This window comes from Somniosus microcephalus, chromosome 1, assembly GCF_052327205.1.
Source record: "Somniosus microcephalus isolate GS21.2 chromosome 1, FLI_Smic_1.0, whole genome shotgun sequence".
NCBI lineage: Eukaryota > Metazoa > Chordata > Chondrichthyes > Squaliformes > Somniosidae > Somniosus > Somniosus microcephalus.
This window is the reverse complement of record NC_140987.1, coordinates 102,054,864-102,079,663: the sequence shown is the minus strand read 5'-3', so window position 1 is coordinate 102,079,663 and position 24,800 is coordinate 102,054,864. Positions and strand designations below refer to the sequence as shown.

Below are 24,800 nucleotides of genomic sequence, written 5' to 3'. Positions count from 1 at the left end.
AGACACAAGGCATCAAGAGATATGGGGAGAGAGCGGGAATATGCTATTGAGATAGAGAATCAGCCATGATCATATTGAATGGCGGAGCAGGCTCGAAGGACCGAATGGCCTACTCCTGCTCCTATTTTTCTATGTTTCTATGGTCAGTTTTTCTCTTCCCTGGCTCTGGAGCACTGGGATCAATTGTAATCGCTCTTACTGCTACCATAGCTGAGACCAGATAACTCAGCACAGACTAGCGAATTAAAACCACATTTTCCTAGTTGGTGTGGCTCAGAACACACTACTTTTACCAGATGAGGTATAGGAGGAGACCGACCAGCAGTAAATGATGCAACCAAAGGTGACAGTTATTAATAACTGCTCAGATAAATTGTTTGTAACATTTAGAATTGCAGGACAGTCCTTACAAATAGATACCACAACGTAAAATTCCAAACACACTGGTCTGCATTTTCCAACTAAAAGCAGTGTTACCAACAGCAGTGGCATAATCATTCTCATGTGCAAACAATTGCTATTAATGCTGTGCGAACAAGTACAGTAATAGTGATTGCTGCAGAATGATGCACAGTTTTTTTTTCTGAAACATTGCTTCAATATTTTCCAGTCAGCACAAGAGAACTATTACATTTAAATTGAAAAACTCACATTAAGAAAGTGCAGTATTCCAAGCAGACAATTTAATTGTGTCAGTGTTCATGCATTGTGCTCTCCACTAGAAGGTAGGAGCCTGAGTCGCATCACTGAGTTTTATCTCATACTGTTAACAATGTTTTAACTAATGAATGTTACATTTTCTAAAGTAACCTTTATACTTCGAGATATAGGGTAAAGTTAGCACGGCAAGGCTCTGAACATTAGGTTTCGTTCCATGGGAATATAGATCAGAGAATTGATGCAGAAGTTTCACAGTGCTCCCATTTTTAGAGTGATTAATTTTAATGACCGGAAGATCGTGAACACAATGAATCAGGTGTGCTGACCTCTATGACTGATTCTCCAATCCATAAATATGTAGGCTATTTTACATGATATAAAAATTTTCTCAATGTTCTTCTTGTATTTGTTTGCCGTAGATACTCGTGTTGGGAACTGTTTCTTGGAATATGGCCAACGAGGTGATGGAGGCCTGTCCTGCAGTGTCGACATTGGTGTTGGTGTCACTCGTGCCTCTTGCTGTTGCTCTCTGGGAAGTGCCTGGGGTAACCCTTGTGAAATCTGCCCTGATGTCAATACAAGTATGTACACTCTTTCAAAATGCATTTGTAGATCAACAGATAGATAGTAAACATGGGTCCCTTAGAGGCAGAGACAGGAGAAATTATAATTGGGAATAAGGAAATGGCAGAGACGGTAAACAAATATTTTGTATCTGTCTTCACAGTAGAAGACGCAAATAACATACCGGAAATTGGGGGGAGCAAATGAAAGTGAGGAACTTAAATTGATTAATATTAGTAAAGAAAAAGTACTGGAGAAATTAATGGGACTAAAAGCCAACAAATCCTCTGGACCTGATGCCCTATATCCTAGGTTTTTAAAAGAGGTGGCAGCAGAGATAGTAGATGCATTGGTTTTGATCTTCCAGAATTCTCTAGAATGGGTCCGTGGATTGGAAGGTAGCAAATGTAACCCCACTGTTCAAGAAAGGAGGGAGAAAACAGGGAACTATAGGCCAGTTTGCCTGACATCAGTACAGGAAACTCTCGATTTACCGGCACCTAAATAACCGGAAATCTCTGTTAACCGGCAAAATTCAGGAGTAGGTTCAGGTAAGTTTTACTTCATATTAGTGGCAGTTCCTTGATCTGTGGCTGTGTAACTGGGGCTCCTACACTTGTTGCTAAGCAACAGGGATGCTTGGTCTGTGGCCGGAGTTCCTGCACATGTTGCTAAGCAACAGGGAAGCCTGGATTTGTTGCTGTGTACGGAGCTCTCGTACCTTTTAACTATACCTCTCTGTAATCTGGACTTTTTGATAAACCGGCACCACGCCGGTCCCGTCGGTGCTGGATACCAAAGAGTTTCCTGTAGTAAGGAAAATGCTAGAATATCTTATTAAGGACATAGTAGCAGGGCACTTGGAAAATCACAATATGATTAGGCAGAGTCAACATTGTTTTATGAAAGAGAAATCGTGTTTGACAAATCTTAAAGTTTTTTGAAGGTGTAACTAGCAGGTAAATAAGGGAAAACTAATGATGTAGTATATTTGGATTTTCAGAAGGTATTTGATAAAAGTGCCACACAAGAGGTTGTTACACAGATTAGGGCTCACGGGATTGGGGGTAATATACTTGCACGGATTGAGAATTGGTTAACGAACTGAAAATAGAGTAGGAATAACGGGTAATTTTCGGGATGGCAGGGTGTAACTAGTGGAATGCCGCTAGGATCAGTGTTTGGGCCTCAGCTATATTCTCTGGAGTTTAGAAGAATGAGAGGTGATCTCATTGAAACATATAAAATTCTTAGAGGGCTTGTCAGGGTAGATGCTGAGAGGCTGTTTCGCCTGGCTGGAGAGTCTAGAACTAGGGGTCATAGTCTCAGGATAAGTGCGATAGCAAAATACTGCAGATGTTGGAAATCCGAAATAACAACACGATGCGGTCTCCTCTACATTGGGGAGACCAAACGCAGATTGGGTGACCGCTTTGCGGAACACCTCCGTTCAGTCCGTAAGGGTGACCCCGAGCTTCCGGTCGCCTGTCATTTCAATTCACCGCTCCATTCCCACTCGGACCTCACCGTCCTTGGCCTCTTGTACTGTTCCACGGAAGCTCAACGTAAACTCGAGGAACAGCACCTCATCTTCCGATTAGGCACTCTGCAGCCTTCCGGTCTCAATATTGAGTTCAACAATTTCAGATCATAACCTCGGCCCCTATTTCATTTTCACTTATATTTTTCCACTCCTTTCCTTCCCCCCCCCCTTTCCTTTTGTTTCTCTCTCACACCTGGCAGCTATCTTTTACCCTGCCAGTACACTTTACACCTAATCACAGCCTATTACCATCTCGTCTAGCTTCTAATCTCTTTTACTTCTTTTGGTTCTTTTATTCTTTTGTCCGATCGCAGCCCTGCCTTCGATCTAGTTCCTTTTCTCTCCAGTTTTGAAGAAGGGTCAAACCCGAAACGTCAACTCAAATTTCTCTCCACGGATGTTGCCTGACTTGCTGAGTTTTTCCAGCATTTTCTGTTGTTATCTCAGGATAAGTGGTTGGCCATTTAGGACTGAGATGAAGAGAAATTTCTTCACTCAAACAGTTGTAAATCTTTGGAATTCTCTACCCCAGAGGCCTGTGGATGATCAGTCGATGAGTATATTGAAGACTGAGATTGATAGATTTTGGATATTAAGGGATATGGGGCTAGGGCGAGAAAGTGGAGATGATATAAAAGTTCAGCCATGGTCTTATTGAATGGCGGAGCAGGCTCAAGGAGCCACATGGCCTGCTTCTGCTCCTATTTCTTCCATTATTACGATATTTTATACACTATTAAAATTATCCTTTAACTCGCATTTGTGCTAATAGCCCCTTATATAAATGTCAGTCGATGGCTTGCATCATCGAATCTTCTTAATATATTATTTTGTAAAACTTTTGCTAATATTTCAAAGGGAGACCAATTACTGAGACTAACTAAAAGTACCTGTAATTTAATATTTGCTGCAGAATTTTATTAGAAGACCCATTTACATGAAATTACTAATGCACCAAACCATCAGTCTGTTGCCCAGTTTTCCAGGAGTTAATTTTGTGAGTTTGTGTGGCCGACAGGAGCCTTGCCCACTGGCTGTGCACATCACAAAATCGCAGGCTCGCTGCCCTCGATTATTCATCCAGTAAAATTAATGATGTGAATCGTACTCACGCAATTTCCTGATATGTGCGGCTGGCAGACAAAGCTTCCTCCAGCAGTTCAAACTCAGAAAATTGGTCCTTTACTGGCCAGTCCCCAAATGTTGTGACGCAAAATCCGGATTATTCTTTCAACTAGATGATAGTGAATGAAAATTAAACTCTGCTAAATAAGGCTCATGTAAAAAATTAAGCAGTAATCTAAGTGTCAGGATTCATTTCCACAGAATAGATGTTCCTGTATGTGGCAATGGAACACGTTCTGCTAAAAATAATATGGCTAATTAATATCCACGTATTTGTTGCAGTTATGGTCCTTTTTGTTATATATTAATCTGTGAAGTATAGCCTGGGAGTCAGTACAGGAAACTTTGTGTTATCCGGAGGCTAAGTGTCCGGCAAGCTCGAGCCACCGGCAAAAATCAGAAGCCGTTTTGTTAGGTTTTTTTCTTCTCGTGGCTTTTTTTTCAACAGTCAGGCTCTGGAAACTTTCTCTGAAGCTGTTGCTAAGCTACAGAGACGCTTCCAAGATACAGGCCGACTGTTTAGAAGCTGTTGCTAAGCAACAGTGTTTGTTGTCAGATACGGAGATGAAAAGCTCCGTATGCTTCAACATTAACGCTGGTGTGTCCGGCAGTTTTGAGGGAACGGCAACAGCTCGGTCCCGTCGGTGCCGGATAGCACAAAGTTTCCTGTAGTATTTTCTTCTGCGATCATACAGAAATCCATAACAAAGATCTGTGAAAGAGTGTAATTAACTAAAATCATGCAGATATATAAAATCATCTACTCAGATCAATTATAGAACTATCTTCTAGTTCTGGGTCCAGATAGGTGTGAATTTCTGGCATGTTGCACACACTGACTGTTCCAAGATTCCAGGATTATATAATATTAGGAATTGTTGACGCAAAAAGACCACGGTCCATCTAGTTCACCTTCTACCATCTGATACAAGGATATTCAGGAACTAGTCTCCATTTTATTTTGGAAGAATTATTAAAATTGAGATGCAGATAGGGTAGATTAGTGCATAATCACCTTTGTGCACTAACAATGTAGGTGATGTGTTTGGCTTCGTCTGCAGAGGCCCAGATAGAAATATATGAATTTGAAATAAAGTTACATGACTGAACGCAACTTTAAGTTGGTTACCAATCGTCTGAGCTAATTCAAAGTTAGACTCCAGAGTAAAATAATATTAACATTAGCCACGCAGCCAAGGGTACACATTCTAATCATATATCAAAGACCGTGGGGGCAGTGCATCATTATTGAACAACTGATTCAGTCTGATGCTTTGGAGTTGAAATCGCATCATGCAACATTAGTAATGAGCAATTAACACACACATTTGAAATTCCTTTGTCTACTATCTAATAAAGGTGTAAACCTATTAAACACTTCTGTTAAAAAAGCACTTGGGTATTTTTGTACAAAATGAATTTGTCACTATCGTGGAGCAATTTCAACCATTTTGAATCTTGACTCCTGAAAATTAAGCAGAGAGTACTTCAATCTATTGTGCTCTGGAACACTCTACTCCGACTATATGTAAACTTCAAGGTGAGGCATTGGTACAGAAAATTATGCAGAGTTCACTTTATCCATTTACCCAGATAACAACTTTGAATGCCTGTGCTATTTATATTTACAGCTGAATACAAGACACTTTGTCCAGGGGGTGAAGGATTTAGGCCCAACCCCATCACTGTCATCTTAGAGGGTAAGTACGTGGATATTTATAGTTTTGTAGAAATGTTCGACCCAAAGTACTTGGGCCTCGAAAATCTCCTGGAAATGGGGTGTGCATCCCGGCATAAGTGCCGAAATGCGCCTGCCCAGGACCTCCACTACTGACCCTGCCAAAGTTTGCAAGAGGTCCCTTCATTTTCATACGAATGGCAGGTGCGACACACGTCTATGTTTGTTCACTGTGTTCCACAGGCCACAAGTTGTGGGAGAGATCACCGATTCTGGGGGGAAGGGGGGCAGCATACACCAGATCCCCCCAGAAAAAATTTTAAAGTGTCTCCAGTGGTCCCTTTTGTAATGGGTTGGCATTTAAATATTTTTTTTTAATAGTAAGTTTTTTTTTCTTCGAAGCATCAAGGCCATGATCTCTGCCTGGACCTCAGGTAGAGCCTGTTTCTGCCTTTTGGCTGGTCAGTATGCCTGGTCTCCCTAGGTGTATACACGACAAATACTACATCAATACTTCTGAGAGATTTCCCAATATGGAATGCCCCATCCCTTTCCCAATATGGAATGCCGCATCCCTTTCCCCTCCCCTTCCTGTGTCGATGGCCTTTTTTAAGGTGGGTGGAGGCTCTGCCCAAAACAGGCCGTTCAGCAAATTCCTAAGGAAGGTCAGAACCCAGCACAACTGGGTCCCGAGCTAATTTGAGACCCTACCAGTGCATTCCCGTGAGGGTTACCACAGGGATCCATTGGAAGGGTTGTCCGTTTTTGGCCCGTTGCAGTGTGAAATTTTTGCCATTATTCCAAGTTCTGCTGTCTGCACACAAGGGAAGTTTCTCATACAGTAATTCAGAATTTGGGCCTTACCTTACAGAGTGCTTTCTAGAAGGATTTCTATCATAGAGGGAAAAATGGTGCCACATTAACTGCAATGTCTTCTCTTCCCACTCCTGCAGCGTTACCTCTGGAGTTCCCCAAGGATCTATCCTTGGCCCCCTTCTATTTCTCATTTGCATGCTACCCCTCGGTGATATCATCCGAAAACACAATATTAGGTTCCACATGTATGCTGACGGCACTCAACTCTATCTCACCACTACCTCTCTAGACCCCTCCACTGTCTCCGATTTGTCACTCTGCTTGTTCGACATCCAATATTGGATGAGCAGAAATTTCCTCCGACTAAATAGTGGGAAGACTGAAGCCATTGTCTTTGGTCTCTGCTACAAACTCCGTTCCCTGGCCACAGTTTCCATCTGTCCCCCATGGCAACTTTCTGAAGCTGAGCCACACTGTTCACAACCTTGGTGTTGTGTTTGACCCCGAGATGAGCTTCTGACTACATGTCCACTCCATCACCAAGACTGCCTACTTCCATCTCCGTAACATCGCCCAGCTCCAATCTTGCCTCAGCTCATCTGCTGCTGAAACCCTCATCCAGGCCTTTGTTACCTCTAGACTTGACTATTCCAATACTCTCCTGGCCGGTCTCCCATCTTCTACATTACATAAACTTACACTCATCCAAAACTCTGCTCCCCGTATCTTAACTCACTCCAAGTCTCATTCACCCATCACCCCTGTGCTTGCTGACCTACACTGGCTCCCGGTCAAACACTGTCTAACTTTAAAATCCTCATCCTTGTTTTCAAATCCTTCCATGGCCTCGCCCCTCCCTATCTCTGTAACCTTCTCCAGCCCTACAACCTTCGAGATCTCTGCGCATCTCTAATTCTGGCCTCTTGCGCATTCCCAATTTTAATTGCTCCACCATTGGCGGCCGTGCTTTCAGCTGCCTTGGCCCTAAGTTCTGGAATTCCCTCCCTAAACCCCTCTGCCTCTCTCCCTCTCCTCCTTTAAGATGCTCCATAAAACCTACCTCTTTGACCAAGCTTTTGGTCATCTGTCCTGATACCTCCTTCTGTGGCTCGATGTCAAAAATGTTTTTATTGATATCGCTCTCGTTAAGTGCCTTGGGATGTTTTGCTACGTTAAATGCGCTATATAAATGTAAGTTATTGTATATTTATTTAAAGGGCTTAAGGATCTGGGATTTAGTGTCTTTTCTGTTAGTGAAGACAGGTCAATGGATCAGGTTCTTTTCCAATAACAGAAATAGCAGATAGTGAATATAAATTTAATATTCTGTTTGCACTTGTATTTACTCCTGTTAACTGAATCATGCAGCTATTGACTCCTACAATGTTAATACTTTGCCGAGATTGCACACATTTCTGTATTTACAGCCCAAATTGCACTTTAAGCACAGAGATGTATATCATCACGTACTATCCAACCTCCGTTCCTTTTTGCTTTCATTTTTGTGTAATATTTTGACTCATCAAGGTAAGGGATGTCAGTATTAAAGCATCATATACTTTCTGCTTTGGGCACCTAGTGTTGGTGTAGAACGGTCTCTGGTTAGTTATAGCACGGTTAGATGCAGAGTAAAGCTCCTTCTATTCTGTCTCAACAATAGGGTTGGGATTCCTCCTGTTGATTTTTTCACTTAAATGATTGGCATTTGGGTAGAAAAAGAGCGGGGTAGTTATGATGCTCATTCACACAATTCATCCGTAGAAAATAAAATGAGCAAAAATGTGCTCAGCAGTTATTACTACTTAAAACAGTGAAAGATATGGTTATGCATGTTACTGACATTTTGATACAAGTCTTTTAGCATCGGTATTGAATTTTAATATTAATATTTCATGTTTTGATCTATAAAAAAAAAAATCTGTTCAGATACAAAGACACACAGTCTGTGTTCCTGTTTCCTAGCAGGAACAAGGTGGTAATGCTGGAAAAAATGACCAGCAGTAATAAAAAGCTTTTAAAATGATTCTTCTGGGATCGGAAGGAGCATTAATGCCCTTCCTAGCCCCGTAAAAATCTTCCCACCCTCTGTGCTCCCTCTCCCCCATGGTTCCACTTTTGGCTTTGTTCTGCGGAGGAGCCACTGGATTTCTTTCCCAATCAACGAGGTGCCCGGTTCAGCTCTGGCAGCTTGCCAAGATGATTAAAATGAGGCCTGGTAATGAAAATCCCATCAACGCTAAAAATTTCACAACACTCTGCCACCTGCCCAATGGAATCGGACACATGGAAGTTCACCCCACAGAATCTAATTTTCGTTCTGTGTATCTAGATTGTATGCTATCAGATTCAAACAGTTCAAAGAGCTGAATTGGAGCAGTGACAATGTTTTAGTGAGGTCGTACCCTTTGTGATGTGCTTTGTGAATGATTCGCTGGCTGTACTTTGCTTCTCAGATATTGATGAATGCCAGGAGCTGCCGGGCCTGTGTCAAGGTGGGAACTGTGTCAATACTTTTGGCAGTTTCCAGTGTGAATGCCCAGCTGGCTACTATTTAAACGAAGACACCCGGATCTGTGAAGGTGAGGTACATGCATATTTGGAAAGGAGTGGTCAATGCTTGGAACATTTCAGTTAAAAGCACATTTAAAAAAAATGCAAACTATAAAACAATGCAGTTGATTAAAAGAGGGGGGGAGCAATTGTTAGGCATCTAAATTATGCATCATATTCTTATAAAAAATATTCCACTGTGTGTGTTTTCACAGATATTGATGAATGCGTGACCTACCCTGGTATCTGTGGACCTGGGACGTGCTACAACACCTTGGGTAACTACACCTGTGTCTGCCCTCCAGAGTACATGCAGATCAATGGTGGAAACAACTGTATGGGTGAGTCCTGCTGGGTATTAATCCCTCAAAATTATTGAATTTACAATGCGAGTCCAATAAAACAGCATCTGAAAAGCAATTTTTCTTCTGCGGTTTTCTCAGGAAAAGGCTGTGGAGGGCCAAAACGTACATCGTCATTTAATGCATTGGAATGAGGCTTTATTATTGCAGTTGTCAAGGAGATAACCAGTGATCCTGCATGAATTTTAAGGTTCTTAGGGGGAAAAATTGGGTTGGTTTGCGCCTCTCATTAGCGCCCCCGGGGGAGAGCGCTAATGGGGCACAAATCCCCTAGCACCCGGGCACGGTGCCGCTAACGCCTCCTATGAAATTCAGCGGGAGGTTAGTGGCGCTGGTAGCGCCGTGTGCAGCACCATGCGCAGCGCCCTGCTTGCGCCCCGGCTGCAAACTTCCCTTGCGCCCCCTGACATATCGCCGGAGATATGTCCGACAGGATCAGGAGGCGTTTTTGCAGCGGCGATGGCGGAACTTAAAGGGCTGGTGTCTGGCAGCCATTTTTATTTTGGTCGACTGCCAGCACCTGCCCCCTTTCACTTTTGTGTGCGGGGTGCCAGCCGCGATCACACAGCCTGGCACTCCTCTTAAGTGCCGGGCTGTTTTCACGGCACCCAACTCCCCGGTGGTCCAGCAGGGCCCCGGTGCGTGCAGCGCTAGGCCCCTCCCCTTTAATGCACGTAGCGCCACGAAATTCAATAGTAGCGCCCCAAGCAGGAGGTGAAGCGCTTTCCAGTAGCACCCCACCTCTTGCTTGGGGCGCTACTACTGAATTTACAGTGGAGGGGCACTAACTTTTTCGGGGCGCTGAAATTGGCGCCCTGGCTACATTAGCGCCCCAAAATGGGCGCCACCCAATTTTTCCTCCAAACCCATGTGAAGTAATGTCCTGATTGCAGTGATTCTGTTGGCAATTATCTGAAACTGGATCAATGTCATCTCAGGAAGCAAAGTCAGGACATACAGTTCTTCAGGAAATGGCACCTCCGAACCTTTCCTAGAATTAACGTGTATAATTTCTTGATTGCAGCTGAATTCCACTCTCAGGTTCAACAGTATTCAAAGGTCAAACAGGAAGATATCGGAAATAAGAGCTAATTTGTCAACAAATATTAGTCAGATGTACATAATCAATATTTTAGTTAATATTGTATTTCTACACAGTTCTCTTTAGATTTATATGGGAGTGCATTAAGGGCGTGAGTTTGATTTTCAAATTACATGAAAAATAAATTTTTGAGGCATATTACTTATGTTAATGTATAAATTAAAGCCACTACACTTGCAAATAAGAGCAAGTGATGTATCTCTATTCTCATGCTATGAAGAGGAGCCAGCTAGTAAAGATAAAAATCTGCCCCAGTGTGTTTCCACAACTGTTGAAATGAATTACTTATACCATCCACATTCATCACAGGCAGCCACCTATATTGGGCAAATAGTGGTGGGAGACTGTGGGGGAGAAATTCGGTGGAGCTGCAAACGGTGCGCCCAGCTCGCCTGGGCGGCGGAATTACCGCTGCGATCGGAGCAGCTGCAACCACCAGAAATTCATCTTGAACGCCCCAAGAGGGACTCGGGGCGCTGCTCGAGGCGCCCCGCGTCCCTCTTAGGGCGCTGAAACTGAAAATCGCAGCGCAAAGTGCCGCAGCGCCACACGCTGCGGCATGGTGCACTGCGGTACTGCAGGCCTTCCTCCGCTTCTTAAGGGGGAGGGGCCTGCACCAGCGCGATGGCCGATCGCAAGTGCCGGCAAAAGAGCCCGGCACCGAGGAGAAGTGCCGGGCTCTCGGGACACAGACGGCACTGCCCGGGGGGGGGGGGGGATCAGGAGGCCGGGGACGGAGGTGCTGGCAGGCGGCCACTGGGAAAAATGGCCGCCCCACACCTCCACCTTAATTTGCGCCACTGCCGCCACAGGTAGGCCCCGTGAACTGGGCGCGATTTGCGAACGGCGCTACAGAGGCGGGCGCTGCCAAATATCGCGATCGGGGCGGTAGCGGGGCGCTGCGCACACCGATGATGTCATCGGTGGCGGCGCAGCGCAACAGGCTAACGCTGCTATTAGCGCCCCGCTAAATATTGCGGGAGGCGTGGCCAGTGGCGCTAAAGCCACTGAGTGCCCTCTTTAGGCGCTAACTGGTGGCGCAGCCCACCGAATTTCTAGGCCTGTATCACTTGCCCTATAATTAGGGCTCTTGGAGACCCTTGTGCTTTTCTTGGAATTCCCAGATACATTAACATCTAATAGAATGTTGGCAGCACATGATTGACTGTCTGGCTAGAAAGAACAAATCAGGCAGTAAGTGTTGATAAAAGCCCAACCTAAATGTTCTGCCATCAACAGACAGCCAATAAATATAAGATCAGAAATATTCCAACATTTAAACGTGACACCAGGCTTTGGGTTCTCATACTATATTTTATTTTTCCAGACATGCGAAAGAGCTTGTGCTATCGACACTACAACGAGACCTGTGAGAATGAGCTCTCCTTCAACCTAACCAAAAAAATGTGCTGCTGTTCTTACAATGTTGGCAAAGGTTGGAACAAACCTTGTGAACCCTGCCCAACGCCTGCTACATGTGAGTCAACAACCACACTCGCCACCTGGTTTCCACATTTCTCTAGTCACTCAATAAAAGCAGAACATTTGGTTAAAAAAATGTGGATTTGTTTCCATTCAAGCACATTAAATGATGACTTTTAGGTAAAACATAGTTTAAAAAAAGCTTATAGAACATTCACAGCACTTAGAAAATTGAGAGAAGGAAAAGGTGCAAGGCTAGATTTTATTTTCTCTTGCACTGGGTAGTAGTGGGTTCACCACTGAGCATGCTGGCTGCATCCTACTGATGATTGTGAGTTTCTTCCTGTAGAAATACATCAGATGTTGAAATATGGAAATAGTTACATGGCTACTTTTACTCATTGTGCTACCTATTTTTGCCCACTAGCTCTGGATGGAGTGAGCTATCTGGGTGCTCCCCAGAGCTAAAAGTAATGACCCAAAAATTTGGGTCGGGGGTTTCCCACGGGTGCAAGCCCCCGACCTGCACTTACCTAGCACGTCGGCCGTTGAGCTGTGGGCCCGCGTGGGATTCCGATCCTAGGCCCCCTCCAACTACCGGCGCGCAGTGCTTGCGTATCCCAGGGGCGCAGTTAGTTCGATGCGTCCCCTGGGATCACGTGGGCCATGGAGAGCCAATGATAGCAGGGAATGCTTCATTCATAAGTTTGACAGGAAGGTCAAACCTATAAATACTATAAGCCCCAAAATATCACTAAATCTTCAAATAATTTTTTTTTTAATCATATTTTTAAAATAAACTATAAATTACATGAAATAACTATTTTTAACAGTAATTTAAATTTTTGAAAAAATTAATTACATTTTCTAACGGGGCTAAAAATAAACTTACCTTTCTTTAAAGTATTTAAAAATAATAAACCTGTGGAAAAAATGTTTTAATTTTAATTAATTCACCACTTACCTTGTAAAAAGCAGGCCTTGCGCCTGCTTTTTAAAAGTGTAACTCCTGGAGACTTACCCTCCCGGGAAAACCTGCAAAAAAAACATAAGTTTGATGTGCACGTGCTGCCCCTCCTGCACACGCGTTCCACCTCTGAACCCCTTCTTTCAGGAGAAAGGAAGTGCCGGTTTCCCGCGCATGCGCAGTGCATGCACGAAACCGGCACTTCCATTGGGTTTACGGGTGAGTACCCTGTGCGTACTCACCCGTGGGGACCCAAATTTCTGGGCCAATGTCTTGCTAGCTATTGCAATTCATTGCTTACATAGACAGATGGTCGAAGAAATGTTTGTACCCTATCTTTGTTCTTGCCCTACCTCAGAATAGCAACAAGTATTGAAGGCTACAACCAGTGGCGTGGTAGCATTGCAGAAAGAAAGAGTTCATAGTTGTCATTCTCAATTTGAGCTGATACAAAATAAGAAAATTGCTGGTAGGTCAAAGCAGAAGTATTTTGTAGCCAGTAAAGTCTTTGGTTATCATCTTCCACAGTGAGAAACGAGAAGTTGTTATGTTCAAATAAAAAGCAAGTAAGGTTGGCTCCGGGGCTGGTCCTTGAAGCAGTCCTGAGGGTATCAAGGAGAGTGTAAGTTGAGATGAATGGTGTCATTAAAAGTTTCAGTGTCTGATCTCTCACTTACTTATTTTGTTCCCTCAGGTTTCTATGAACATTAATGACTGCCAGCTAGGTTTTCACATTAGCATTGACATCAAAATAGAAATCCAGTACATAACCACATTTAAAGAATTCTGAGAAGCATTACACCTAGTAGGAAATTAAGACAAAATGTTCACTTTTGATGTGTTAATCAAACTAAGGTGAATTAATCAGAATGAAATCAGTATTTCCACAAAGTAGCTCTTTATTGTAAACAGTAGTGGATTTTGGCAGGATTACCAGTTCTATATGTCCTTTGTTTTTGATTAGAGTATAACTTGGAACTGAAGCTACCCAATATACAATGCTCATTAATTCAATTCAATTCAATTCAAATCGTTTTATTGGCATGACAAGTTACATTTGATTGACCAGGTACTTGTATTTCCCCTCCATTGTAGTTGATTCTTTGGAAGCCAAGCAACTCAATCCTCCATACAGCGTAAAAGATAGCCTCCTTGTCTGACCAGGAATAAGAGCTCTGTGTCTAAGCCATGGGCCTCATACATTCCAGCATCATAATTTGACCATGCAGAATTGGGGCACCAAAAAGCACCAACGTCACAAGATGATTATGGATGAGGAAGGCTATTTGGCCATTCATAATTTATCCATTCAGGGAGATCCTAATGTCACCCATTGTGGCATCCAGTTGTTCCACAGTTTCTGTCTACTGCACATGTTGTCACTCTATGATAGATTTCCTGATTTTAGTCTTAAAATGACCTTTACTAAGTTGAACCTGTATCCCCTGTCTTAGTCCTGCAGTTTCATTTAAAGTACTTTGCCAGGTTAACATTTTCTATTCCTAGTTTTCTATTTTCTCACTTTAAAAGCTCAAGCCTCTGCAGTTTTTCAGAATAACTCAGATCCCTAACACTAGGGTTCAGCCTCACAGTTCGTCTCTGGACTATCTCTAGAGCTCGAACATCTCTCTTGTTTCATGGCAACCAGAACTGGATGAATATTCATGGTGCAGTCTGATCAGAACAGTAAAAAGTTTGATCACAAACTCCTCTGATATATTCTACTGTTTTGGCTATATATTTCAACATCCTATTGGCTTTGTTGATTGTTGCTCTGCAGTGACTGGACATGTTTAGCATCAAATCTTCTAAGACTACTGGGGGAAAAATTCAGTTGTTTGCGCCTCCCGTTAGCGCCTTAAGAGGGCGCTAATGGGGCACAACGCAACTAGCGACCGGGCGCGGCGATGTTTGCGCCGCTCACGAAATTAACTAGACATTTTGCGGCGGCGCTAAACACTACCGCCACAATCTCCTGCGCCGGCAGATTGTGACGTCAGCCGAGTGCGCAACGCCCTGTTAGCGCCCCAGACCGGATATTGAGTGGCGCCCCCTGCCTTACCGCCTGCCGCTAGCAACGCCAGGTTGAGGGGAGCGTTATGCTATCAGAAAGGGACTAGGGGAGCGCTATTTAAAGGCGACCGCTTCCTGACTTTTTTTGTCACTGACATTTTTGCACCACGCATTCTGGGAGAGAGAGAGAGACTTCTGGAGAGAGTCAACTCTCTGTGAAGGAGTTTTGGGTACTGAGCAGCACTTTACAGGTTTATTTTGATTTGCCCTTCCTTGCTTCGCCAGCGCTCTGAAGTAGCGCCTCGCTCCTCGGCCTTTGTGCCTTAAGACAGGTGTGAAGCGCCTGATTTAGCGCTCCAATCACCTCCAGGGGCGATAAAAGCCAAGTTTGCTGTCGGAGGTGATAATTAGCGCCAGGCGCTAAACTTTGCGCACGGCCGATAATGGCGCCCCAAACGGGGCGATACTGAATTTTTCCCCCCTAGTCTCTTTCAGCCTCGTTCTCAGCTATTTTAATACCATTCATAAAGTAAACAACGTCATCTATTTTTCCTTCCCATATGCAGCACTTTTCCCTTGCCTGCATTAAATTTCATCTGTCATTGTTCTGCCCACTTAAATAGTTTGTCCAACAACAAACAGATCAGAGCAAAGTTCAGCAGTCCTGCCCCCTTCCAGTCGTGAATGGTGGTGGACAATTAAACAACTAATGGGAGGAGGAGGCTCCATGGATATCCCCATCCTCAATGATGGCAGAGCCCAGCACGTGAGTGCAAAAGACAAGGCTGAAGCGTTTGCAACCATCTTCAGCCAGAAGTGCCGAGTGGATGATCCATCTCAGCCTCTTCCTTGGGTCCCCACTATCACAGAAGCCAGTCTTCAGCCAATTCGATTCACTCCATGTGATATAGAGAAACGGCTGAGCGCACTGGATACAGCAAAGGCTATAGGCCGCGACAACATCTCGGCTGTCGTGCTGAAGACTTGTGCTCCAGAACTAGCCGCGCTTCTAACAAAGCTGTTCCAGTACAGCTACAACACTGACATCTACCCAACAATGTGAAAAACTGGTATGTCCTGTCCACAAAAAGCAGGACAAATCCAATCCGGCCAATTACCGCACTATCAGTTGACTCTCAATCATCAGCAAAGTGGTGGAAGGTGTCGTTGACAGTGCAATCAAGCAGCATTTACTCACCAATAACCTGCTCACTGATGTTCAGTTTGGGTTCCACCAGAACCACTGGGTTCCAGACCTCATTACACCCTTGGTCCAAACATGGACAAAAGAACTGAATTCCACGGTGAGATGAGAGTGACTGCCCTTGATACCATGGCAGCATTTGACCGAGTGTGGCATCAAGGAGCCCCAGTAAAATTAAAGTCAATGGAAATCAGGGGGAAAACTCTCCACTGGCTGGAGTCATAGTTAGCACACAAAAAATGGTTGTGGTTGTTAGAGGCCAATTATCTCAGCCCCAGGACATCGCTGCAGGAGTTCCTCAGGGCAGTGTCTTAGGCCCAACCATTTCAGCTGCTTCATCAATGGCCTTCCCTCTATCATAAGGTCAGAAGTGGGGATGTTCACTGATGATTGCACAATATTCAGTTCCATTCGCAACTCCTCAGATAATGAAGCAATCCATGCCCGCATGCAGCAAGACCTGGACGACATTCAGGCTTGGGCTGATAAGTGGCAAGTAACATTCGCGCCACACAAGAGAGAGTCTAACTACCACCCCTTTGACATTCAACGGCATTACCATCGCCGAATCCCCTACCATCAATGTCCTGGGGGTCACCATTGACCAGAAACTTAACTGGACCAGCCACATAAATACAAGACCAGGTCAGAGGTTGGGTATTCTGCGTCGAGTGTCTCACCTCCTGACTCCCCAAAGCCTTTCCACCATCTACAAGGCACAAGTCAGGAGTGTGATGGAATACTCGCCACTTGCCTGGATGAGTGCAGCTCCAACAACACTCAAGAAGCTCAACACCATCCAGGACAAAGCAGCCCACTTCATTGGCACCCCATTCACCACCTTAAGCTCATTCGCTGCTGAAACCCTCATCCATGCCTTTATTACCTCTAGACTCGATTATTCCAACGCACTCTTGGCTGGCCTCCCACATTCTACTCTATGTAAACTTGAGGTCATCCAAAACTCAGCTGCCCATGTCTGAACTCGCACCAATTCCCATTCACACATCACCCCTGTGCTCGCTGACCTATATTGTATCCCGGTTAAGCAGCACCTCGATTTCAAAATTCTCATCCTTGTTTTTAAATCCCTCCATGGCCTCGCCCCTCCCTTTCTCTATAATCTCCTCCAGCCCCACAACCCCCCAAGATATCTGCGCTCCTCTAATTCTGCACTCTCCAGCATCCCTGATTATAATCGTTGAACCATTGGTGGCCGTGCCATCCGTTGCCTAGGCCCTAAGCTCTGGAATTCCCTGCCTAAACCTCTCTGCCTCACTACCTCTCTTTCCTCCTTTAAGACGCTCCTTAAAACCTACCTCTTTGACCAAGATTTTGGTCACCTGCCCTAATTTCTCCTTATGTGGCTTGACGTCAAATTTTTTGTCTTATAACACTCCTGTGAAGCGCCTTGGGATGCTTTGCTATGTTAAAGGCGCTATATAAATACAAGTTGTTGGTTGTTTTTGTTGTTGTTAAACATTCACTCCCTCCACCACCAGCACACTGTGGCTGCAGTGTGTACCATCTACAAGATGCACTGCAGCAACTCGCCAAGGCTTCTTCGCCAGCACATCCCAAACACGCGACCTCTACTACTTAGAGGGACAAGGGCAGCAGGCACATGGGAACCCCATCACCTCCAAATTCCCCTCCAAGTCACACACCATTCTGACTTGGAAATATATTGTTTCTTCATTGTCACTGGGCCAAAATGCTGGAACCCACTCCCTAACAGCACTATGGGAGTACCTTTACCACACGGACTGCAGCGGTTCAAGAAGGTGGCTCACCACCACCTTCTTAATGGCAATTAGGGATGGGCAATAAATGATGGCCTTGCCAGCGATGCCCACATCCCATGAACAAATAAAAAATAAACTCATTCTGTAATTTCTAAGTTGCCTCTTCAGATACTATTGCCCCTCCTAGTTTGGTAACATCTGCAAATTTGGCCACTTTGCATTCAGTTTCTGAATAGAAACATAGAAACATAGAAGATAGGAGCAGGAGTAGGCCATTCAGCCCCTCGAGCCTGCTCCGCCATTCAATTCGATCATGGCTGATCATCCAAATTCAGTACCCTGTCCCTGCTTTCTCCCCAAAGCCCTTCATCCCTTTAGCCTTAAGAAATATATCCAACTCCTTCTTGAATATATTTAATGAACTGGCCTCCACCGCCTTCTGTGGTAGAGAGTTCCACAGGTTCACCACTCTCTGGGTGAAGAAATTCCTCCTCATTTCTGTCCTAAATGGCCTACCCTTTATCCTTAGACTGTGTCCCCTGGTTCTGGACTCCCCGACCATCAGGAACATCCCTCCTGCATCTAGTCTGTCCAGTCCTGTCAGAATTTTATTAAGTTTCAATGAGATCACCTCTCATTCTTCTAAACTCCAGTGAGTACAAGCCCAATCGACCCAATCTCTCCTCATACGTCATTCCTGCCATCCCAGGTATCAGCCTGGTGAATCTTCGCTGCACTCCTTCCATGGCAAGAACATCCTTCCTCAGGTAAGGTGACCAAAACTGCACATAATATTCAAGATGTAGTCTCACCAAGGCCCTGTACAACTGCAGCAAGACTTCTGTACTCAAACCCTCTCGCTACAAAGGCCAACATACCATTTGCCTTCTTAACCGCCTGGTGCACCTGCATGCTTACCTTCAGCGACTGGTGCACAAGGACACCCAGGTCTCATTGCACTTCCCCTTCTCCCAATCTATTGCCATTTAGGTAATAATCTGCCTTCCTGTTTTTGCCACCAAAGTGGACAACCTCAAATTTATCCACGTTATATTGCATCTGCCATGTTTCTGCCCAATCACCCAACATGTCCAAATCATCCTGGAGTTTCTCGACATCCTCCTCACAGCATACATGCCCACCCAGCTTTGTGTCGTCTGCAAATTTGGAGATATTACATCTAGTTCCCTTGTCTAGATCATTAATATATATTGTGAATAGCTGGGGTCCAAGGACCGATCCCTGCGGTACCCCACTAGTCACTGCCTGCCACTCGGAAAAAGACCCGTTTATTCCAACTCTTCGCTTTCTGTCTGCCAACCAGTTCTCTATCCAAGTCAGTACCTTGCCCCAATCCCATGTGCCTTAACTTTACACGCTAATCTCTTATGCGGGACCATATCGAAGGCCTTCTGAAAGTCCAGATACACCACATCCACTGGTTCTCCCTTATCTATTTTACCAGTTACATCCTCAAAAAATTCCAGTAGATTAATCAAGCACGATTTACCTTTTGTGCATCCATGTTGACTTTGTCCGATCCTGTCACTGTTTTCCAAGTGCTCTGCTATTACATTTTTTATAATGGACTCTAGCATTTTCCCCACTACCGATGTCAGGCTTACTGGTCTGTAATTCCCTGTTTTCTCTCTACCACTTTTTTTGAATAGTGGGGTAACATTAGCTACCCTCCAATCCATGGGTACTATTCCCGATTCCATCGAATGTTGGAAGATGATCAGCAATGCATCTACTATTTCTAGGGCCACTTCCTTAAATACCCTAGGATGTAGATTATCAGGCCCTGGGGATTTATCGGCCTTCAATCCCATCAAATTCCCTAACACCATTTCCCTACAAATACTGATTTCTTTCAGTTCCTCGCTTTCATCAGACCTTATGTTCCCCGGCATCTCTGGGAGGTTATTTGTGTCCTCCTTTGTGAAGACAGAACCAAATTATGTATTTAGTTGTTCTGCCATTTCTTTGTTCCCCATTATAAATTCCCCTGTTTCTGACTGCAAGGGACCTACGCTTGACTTCACCAATCTTTTTCTCTTCACATATCTATAAAAGCTTTTACAGTCAGTTTTTATGTTCCCTGAAAGCTTACTCTCATATTCTATTTTCCCCTTCTTAATTAATCCCTTTGTCCCCCTTTGTTGAATCCTAAATTGCCCCCAATCCTCAGGATTATTGCTTTTTCTGGCCAATTTATATGTCCTCTCCTTGGATCTTATGCTATCCCTAATTTCCCTTGTTAGCCACAGTTGAGTCACCTTTTTTGTTTTATTTTTATGCCAAACTGGGATGAACAAATTCTGTAGTTCATCCATGCGGTCTTTGAATGTTTGCCATTGCCTATCCACCATCAACCCTTTGAGTGACATTCCCCAATCAATCCTACCCAACTCGCGCCTCAGACCATCGTAGTTTCCTTTATTTAAATTTAGGACCCTAGTCTCTGAGTCAACTACTTCATTCTCCATCTTAATGAAGAATCTGATCATATTATGATCGCTCCGATCCAAGGGGCCTCGTACAACAAGATTGCTAATGAATCCTTTCTCTTTACATAATACCCAGTCTAAGATGGCCTGATCTCTGGTTGGTTCCTCGATATATTGGTCCAGGAAACCATCCCGTAAACACTCCACGAATTCCTCCTCCACAGTATCAGTATTGTTACTAATTTGGTTAGCCCAATCTATATGTAGATTACAGTCACCCATGATGACTGCTGTGCCCTTATTGCACGCTTCTTTAATTTCCCTTTTAATGCCATCCCCAACCTCCGCCTTACTGTTTGGAGGTCTATATACCACTCCCACTAACGTTTTCTGCCCCTTGGTATTTCTCAATTCTACCCATACAGATTCCACATCATCAGAGCTAATATCCTTCCTTACAATTGTGTTAATCCCTTCTTTAACCAGTAATGCTACCCCACCTCCCTTTCCTTTTTGCCTATCTTTCCTGAATATCGAATACCCCTGGATGTTGAGTTCCCAGCCTTGGCCATCCTTGAGCCACGTTTCCATAATCCCAACCAAATCATATTTGTTTACCTCTATTTGCGCAGCCAATTCATCCACCTTATTACAAATGCTCCTCGCATTAAGACACAAAGCCTTCAGGCTTATTTTTTTAACGCTCTTAGACCTATTAGAATTATTATTTACTGTGACCATGTTTGATTTAAACCATTGATTTCTCTGACTGCCACTTTTGTTTTTCTCCTTCCTTTCTTTTGCTTTTACCCTTGTTTCCCTTTCCTCTGTCCCCTTGCTCAGGTTCCCAACCCCCTGCCATCTTAGTTTAAACCCTCCCCCAGAGCACTAGCAAACACTCCCCCTAGGACATCGGTTCCAGCCCTGCCCAGCTGCAAGCCGTCCGGTTTGAACTGGTCCCACCTCCCCCAGAACCAGTTCCAATGTCCCAGGAACTTGAATCCCTCCCCCTGGCACCTTTCCTCTAGCCATGTATTCATCTGAAATATCCTTCTATTTCTACTCTGACTAGCACGTGGCACTGGTAGCAATCCTGAGATTACTACCTTTGAGGTCCTATTTTTAAATTTACCTCCTAACTCCCTATATTCAGCTTTTAGGACCTCAACCTGGTTTTTACCTATATCGTTGGTACCTATATGCACCACGACAACTGGCTGTTCACCCTCCCCTTCCAAGATGTTCTGCAGCCACTCTGAGACATCCTTGACCCTTGCACCAGGGAGTCAACACACCATCCTGGAGTCTCGTTTGCGGCCGCAGAAACGCCTATCTATTCCCCTTACAATAGAATCCAGATCATTTTTGTCGGTCAGAAAGAGTAGTAGTTCCAACACTAAGCCCTGAGAGACCCCACTCAGTACTCGCCCACCCCCCCTCCCCTGCCCCCCCACCCTGCCATTTTGATATAAGTTCTCCTGTTATTGATTAGTTTGTATTTTGGAACTGAAATCATCCAAAGTACTGTACTTAATAATTCAATAAAAATACATTTTAAAGCCATTCAGGTACTAGTGTTACAGTCCCATTGTAGTCCATTCTTTGAAACTCAAGCTAATCCAGGGTAAAAGACAGCCTCCTTGTTTCCTACCCATTAACTAATTTCTTATCCATTTCCAGGATTTACACTGCACCCCACAGCGTTGATTTCAATCAATAACCTTTTGTGTGGAACTTTATCAAAAGCCCTTTGAAAGTCCAGGTACACAATGTCGGGATTTACCACAGTCTAATTGGGTAATAACTTCCTCAAAGAAATCGAGGAGGTTGGTCAGGCAGGATCTTCCCCTTCTGAATCCATATTGACTGTCGTTTACTATATTGCTATTGAATAGATTATGCTCCTGATATTCAATTCCATTAGTTGAAATGGAATGGCAGTAAAACTGTAGTTGCCTATAATGTATTCTCATATGTGAAATTCATGACATATACATTAGCAAATGTCCAGACTTAAAAAATCCTCATTTTAAGTAACATTTCCAGATGTGATGAGTCAGAGTTTGTTATACTTCCTTCCACCTCAGCACCACCATTTTATTTTACATTGTGAATAACAGAACTTCATCACATGAACTCTACTCTTATGTTCTTATGTACTCCCCTGCTCCAAAATCCTTTATTCTGTCAATTTGTCTCAATAAGGCCATAACCTTTTATCATTCAAGTGTTCAGCAAGCTTTCCCAGGCAAAAATGGTTCACTTTTTTTTAAAGTTCTGAAGTGGATCTTGCACTGATTTAGGCTGATGTCCTCTTTCTGTGCTGAAATTTCTATGATTTAAGCAGGCAGATGGCTAATTCGTGCAGCTAGTTTAATTTCGTCTGTTTCCATGTTAAATTCCCAGGCCCAACGTGTTCCTACCGTGCTCTGGACTTTTCCTCAATTTCCAAAATATTATCCTAAACAATAGAGACGACTGGGAGATTTACACTTTATCAACTCCATCCATCTGTAATCAGTGTACTTTTCTCTGTTTAGCTTTTATTTCTCTCATCACTTTCACTTGTGGGGATGTGGGGAACTTTAGAATTCCTGCGTAGTTACTTCTGAAAATTCTCAAGAAAGAAACCATTACCTCAAGACACAGGAATTTGTTTTCTTTAGGAAATATAGTAAGTACTGCAGTGGATGAGTTGAGCAAGAGTTTTGTCTGAAACTGTGGGTGAGGTGGACAGCTTTAATGAGTCAGGAGCACTTCAGAAATCCCCTGTCAGTAGTACAGCTGTATAGTAACTGTTCCATCTATAATTGTGGGGTTCAGTCTCTTGAGTCATGTCAAGTTTTGATCCGAATAAGTTAATAAAATGGCTGAGTTTCTACTTAAGCTAATAGCAAGACCACATTATTTATATCAAATGCTCTGTAAATCCATATATACTTATAATAAGGAGCAGCATTTAATTTTCATAATAACATAAGAAGTAGGAGCAGGAGTAGGCCTCTCGAGCCTGCTCTGTCATTCTAAAGATCAAGGCTGTTCGTCGACCTCAACTCAACTTTCCTGCCTGATCTCCATATCCCTTGATTCCCCATGAGTCTAAAAATCTACCTATCTCAGCCTTGAATGTACTCAAAGACTCAGCATCCACAGCCCTCTGGGGCAGAGAATTACAAAGAGTCACAACCCTCGGAGTGAAGAAATTCCTCCTCATCTTGGTATTAAATGGCTGACCCCTTATCCTGAGACTATGCCCCCTAGTTCTAGACACTCCAGCCAGGGGAAACAGCCTCTCAGCATCTACCCTGTCAATCCCCTTCAGAATCTTGTATGTTTCAATGAGATCACCTCTCATTCTTCTAAACTCCAGAGAGTATAGGCCCATTCTACACAATCTCTCATCATAGGACAGCCCTCTCATCCCAGGAATCAATCTAACGAACCTTCGTTGCACCGCCTCCAAGGCAAGTATATTCTTCCTTAGATAAGGAGACCAAAACTGTGCACACTACTCCAGGTGTGGTCTCACCAAGGCCCTGTACAATTGTAGCAAGACTTCCTTACTCTTATACTCCAAACCCCTTGCAATAAAGGCCAACATGCCATTTGCCTTCCTTATTACTTGCTGTACCTTCATGCTAGCTTTCTGTGTTTCTTGCACGAGGACACCTAAATCTCTCTGAACACCAATATTTAAAAGTTTCTCACCATTTAAAAAATATTCTGTTTTTCTATTCTTCCTACCAAAGTGAATAACCTCACATTATCCTACATTATACTCCATCTGCCACCTTACTGCCCACTCACCGGCCTAGAAATTGAGTGGGCTTAGCGCCCATTTTGCGGCGCTAGAGGGCATTGCGCTGGACTTACAGCCGGTTTTGAAATTGACTAGGGCCCAACATCGGCGTTACACCGGTAGCGCTGCGCCGGCACCGATGACGTCATCGGTGTGCGCAGCGTCCCGGTTGCCGTGGTGACGGGCCCCAGCGCCGAAATTCAATTGCGGCCGCCTCGCCCGTGGCAGCCGCAACTAAGACTCTGGCAACAGAGTCTTGCACGACTTTGCGCCGGCGCATAAAGTTGGAGCGGCGGCCGGCCGCTTTCCCGCCGGCCGCCTGCCCGCACCTCCCTCCCCGGACTCCCCCACCCCCCCCCCCCCGCGGAACAGATGCTTCTTGGCTGCGAGCCCGGCACTTCCCCGAGGTGCCGGGCTCATTTTTGTGGCGATTTAACCGGCCAGCGGGCGGGTGCAGGCAGCTCCTCCTTAACTGAAGGAGGAGGCCTGCACTTCCCGAGCCTGCCGCACCGCATCGGGCGCCGCAGCGCCGGAATAGCGCCGCAATGCGGCGCGTAGCGCCAGTTTTCAGGCGCAAACAGCCTTCAGTAGCGCCGGCAGCCGTTTGGGCGCGGCGCTACTGAATTTTTGGCGCGCACAGCGCGACTTAGCACCGGCGCTAAATTTCCGGCGTTAAGCCCCGGCGCAGCGCAAACTCAATTTCTAGGCCACCTAGTCTATCTATATCCATTTGCAGACTATTGTTCTCCTCACAGCTTATTGTCCCACCTAGCTTTGTATCATCAGCAAACTTGGATACA

The 24,800-nt window shown here is 44.5% G+C and overlaps 1 protein-coding gene across 1 annotated transcript in view; it reads left to right on the top strand.

Moving 5' to 3' along the window:
• fbn2 (fibrillin 2) overlaps nucleotides 1-24,800 on the top strand; it is a 487,109-nt gene that overhangs the window by 371,614 nt on the left and 90,695 nt on the right. Inside the window, exons 37-41 of the mRNA XM_085984430.1 lie at nucleotides 1,080-1,241; nucleotides 5,524-5,592; nucleotides 8,840-8,965; nucleotides 9,152-9,277; nucleotides 11,728-11,877. Coding sequence (XP_085840556.1) covers nucleotides 1,080-1,241; nucleotides 5,524-5,592; nucleotides 8,840-8,965; nucleotides 9,152-9,277; nucleotides 11,728-11,877 — 633 coding nt within the window. The remainder of the gene's footprint in view (nucleotides 1-1,079; nucleotides 1,242-5,523; nucleotides 5,593-8,839; nucleotides 8,966-9,151; nucleotides 9,278-11,727; nucleotides 11,878-24,800) is intronic.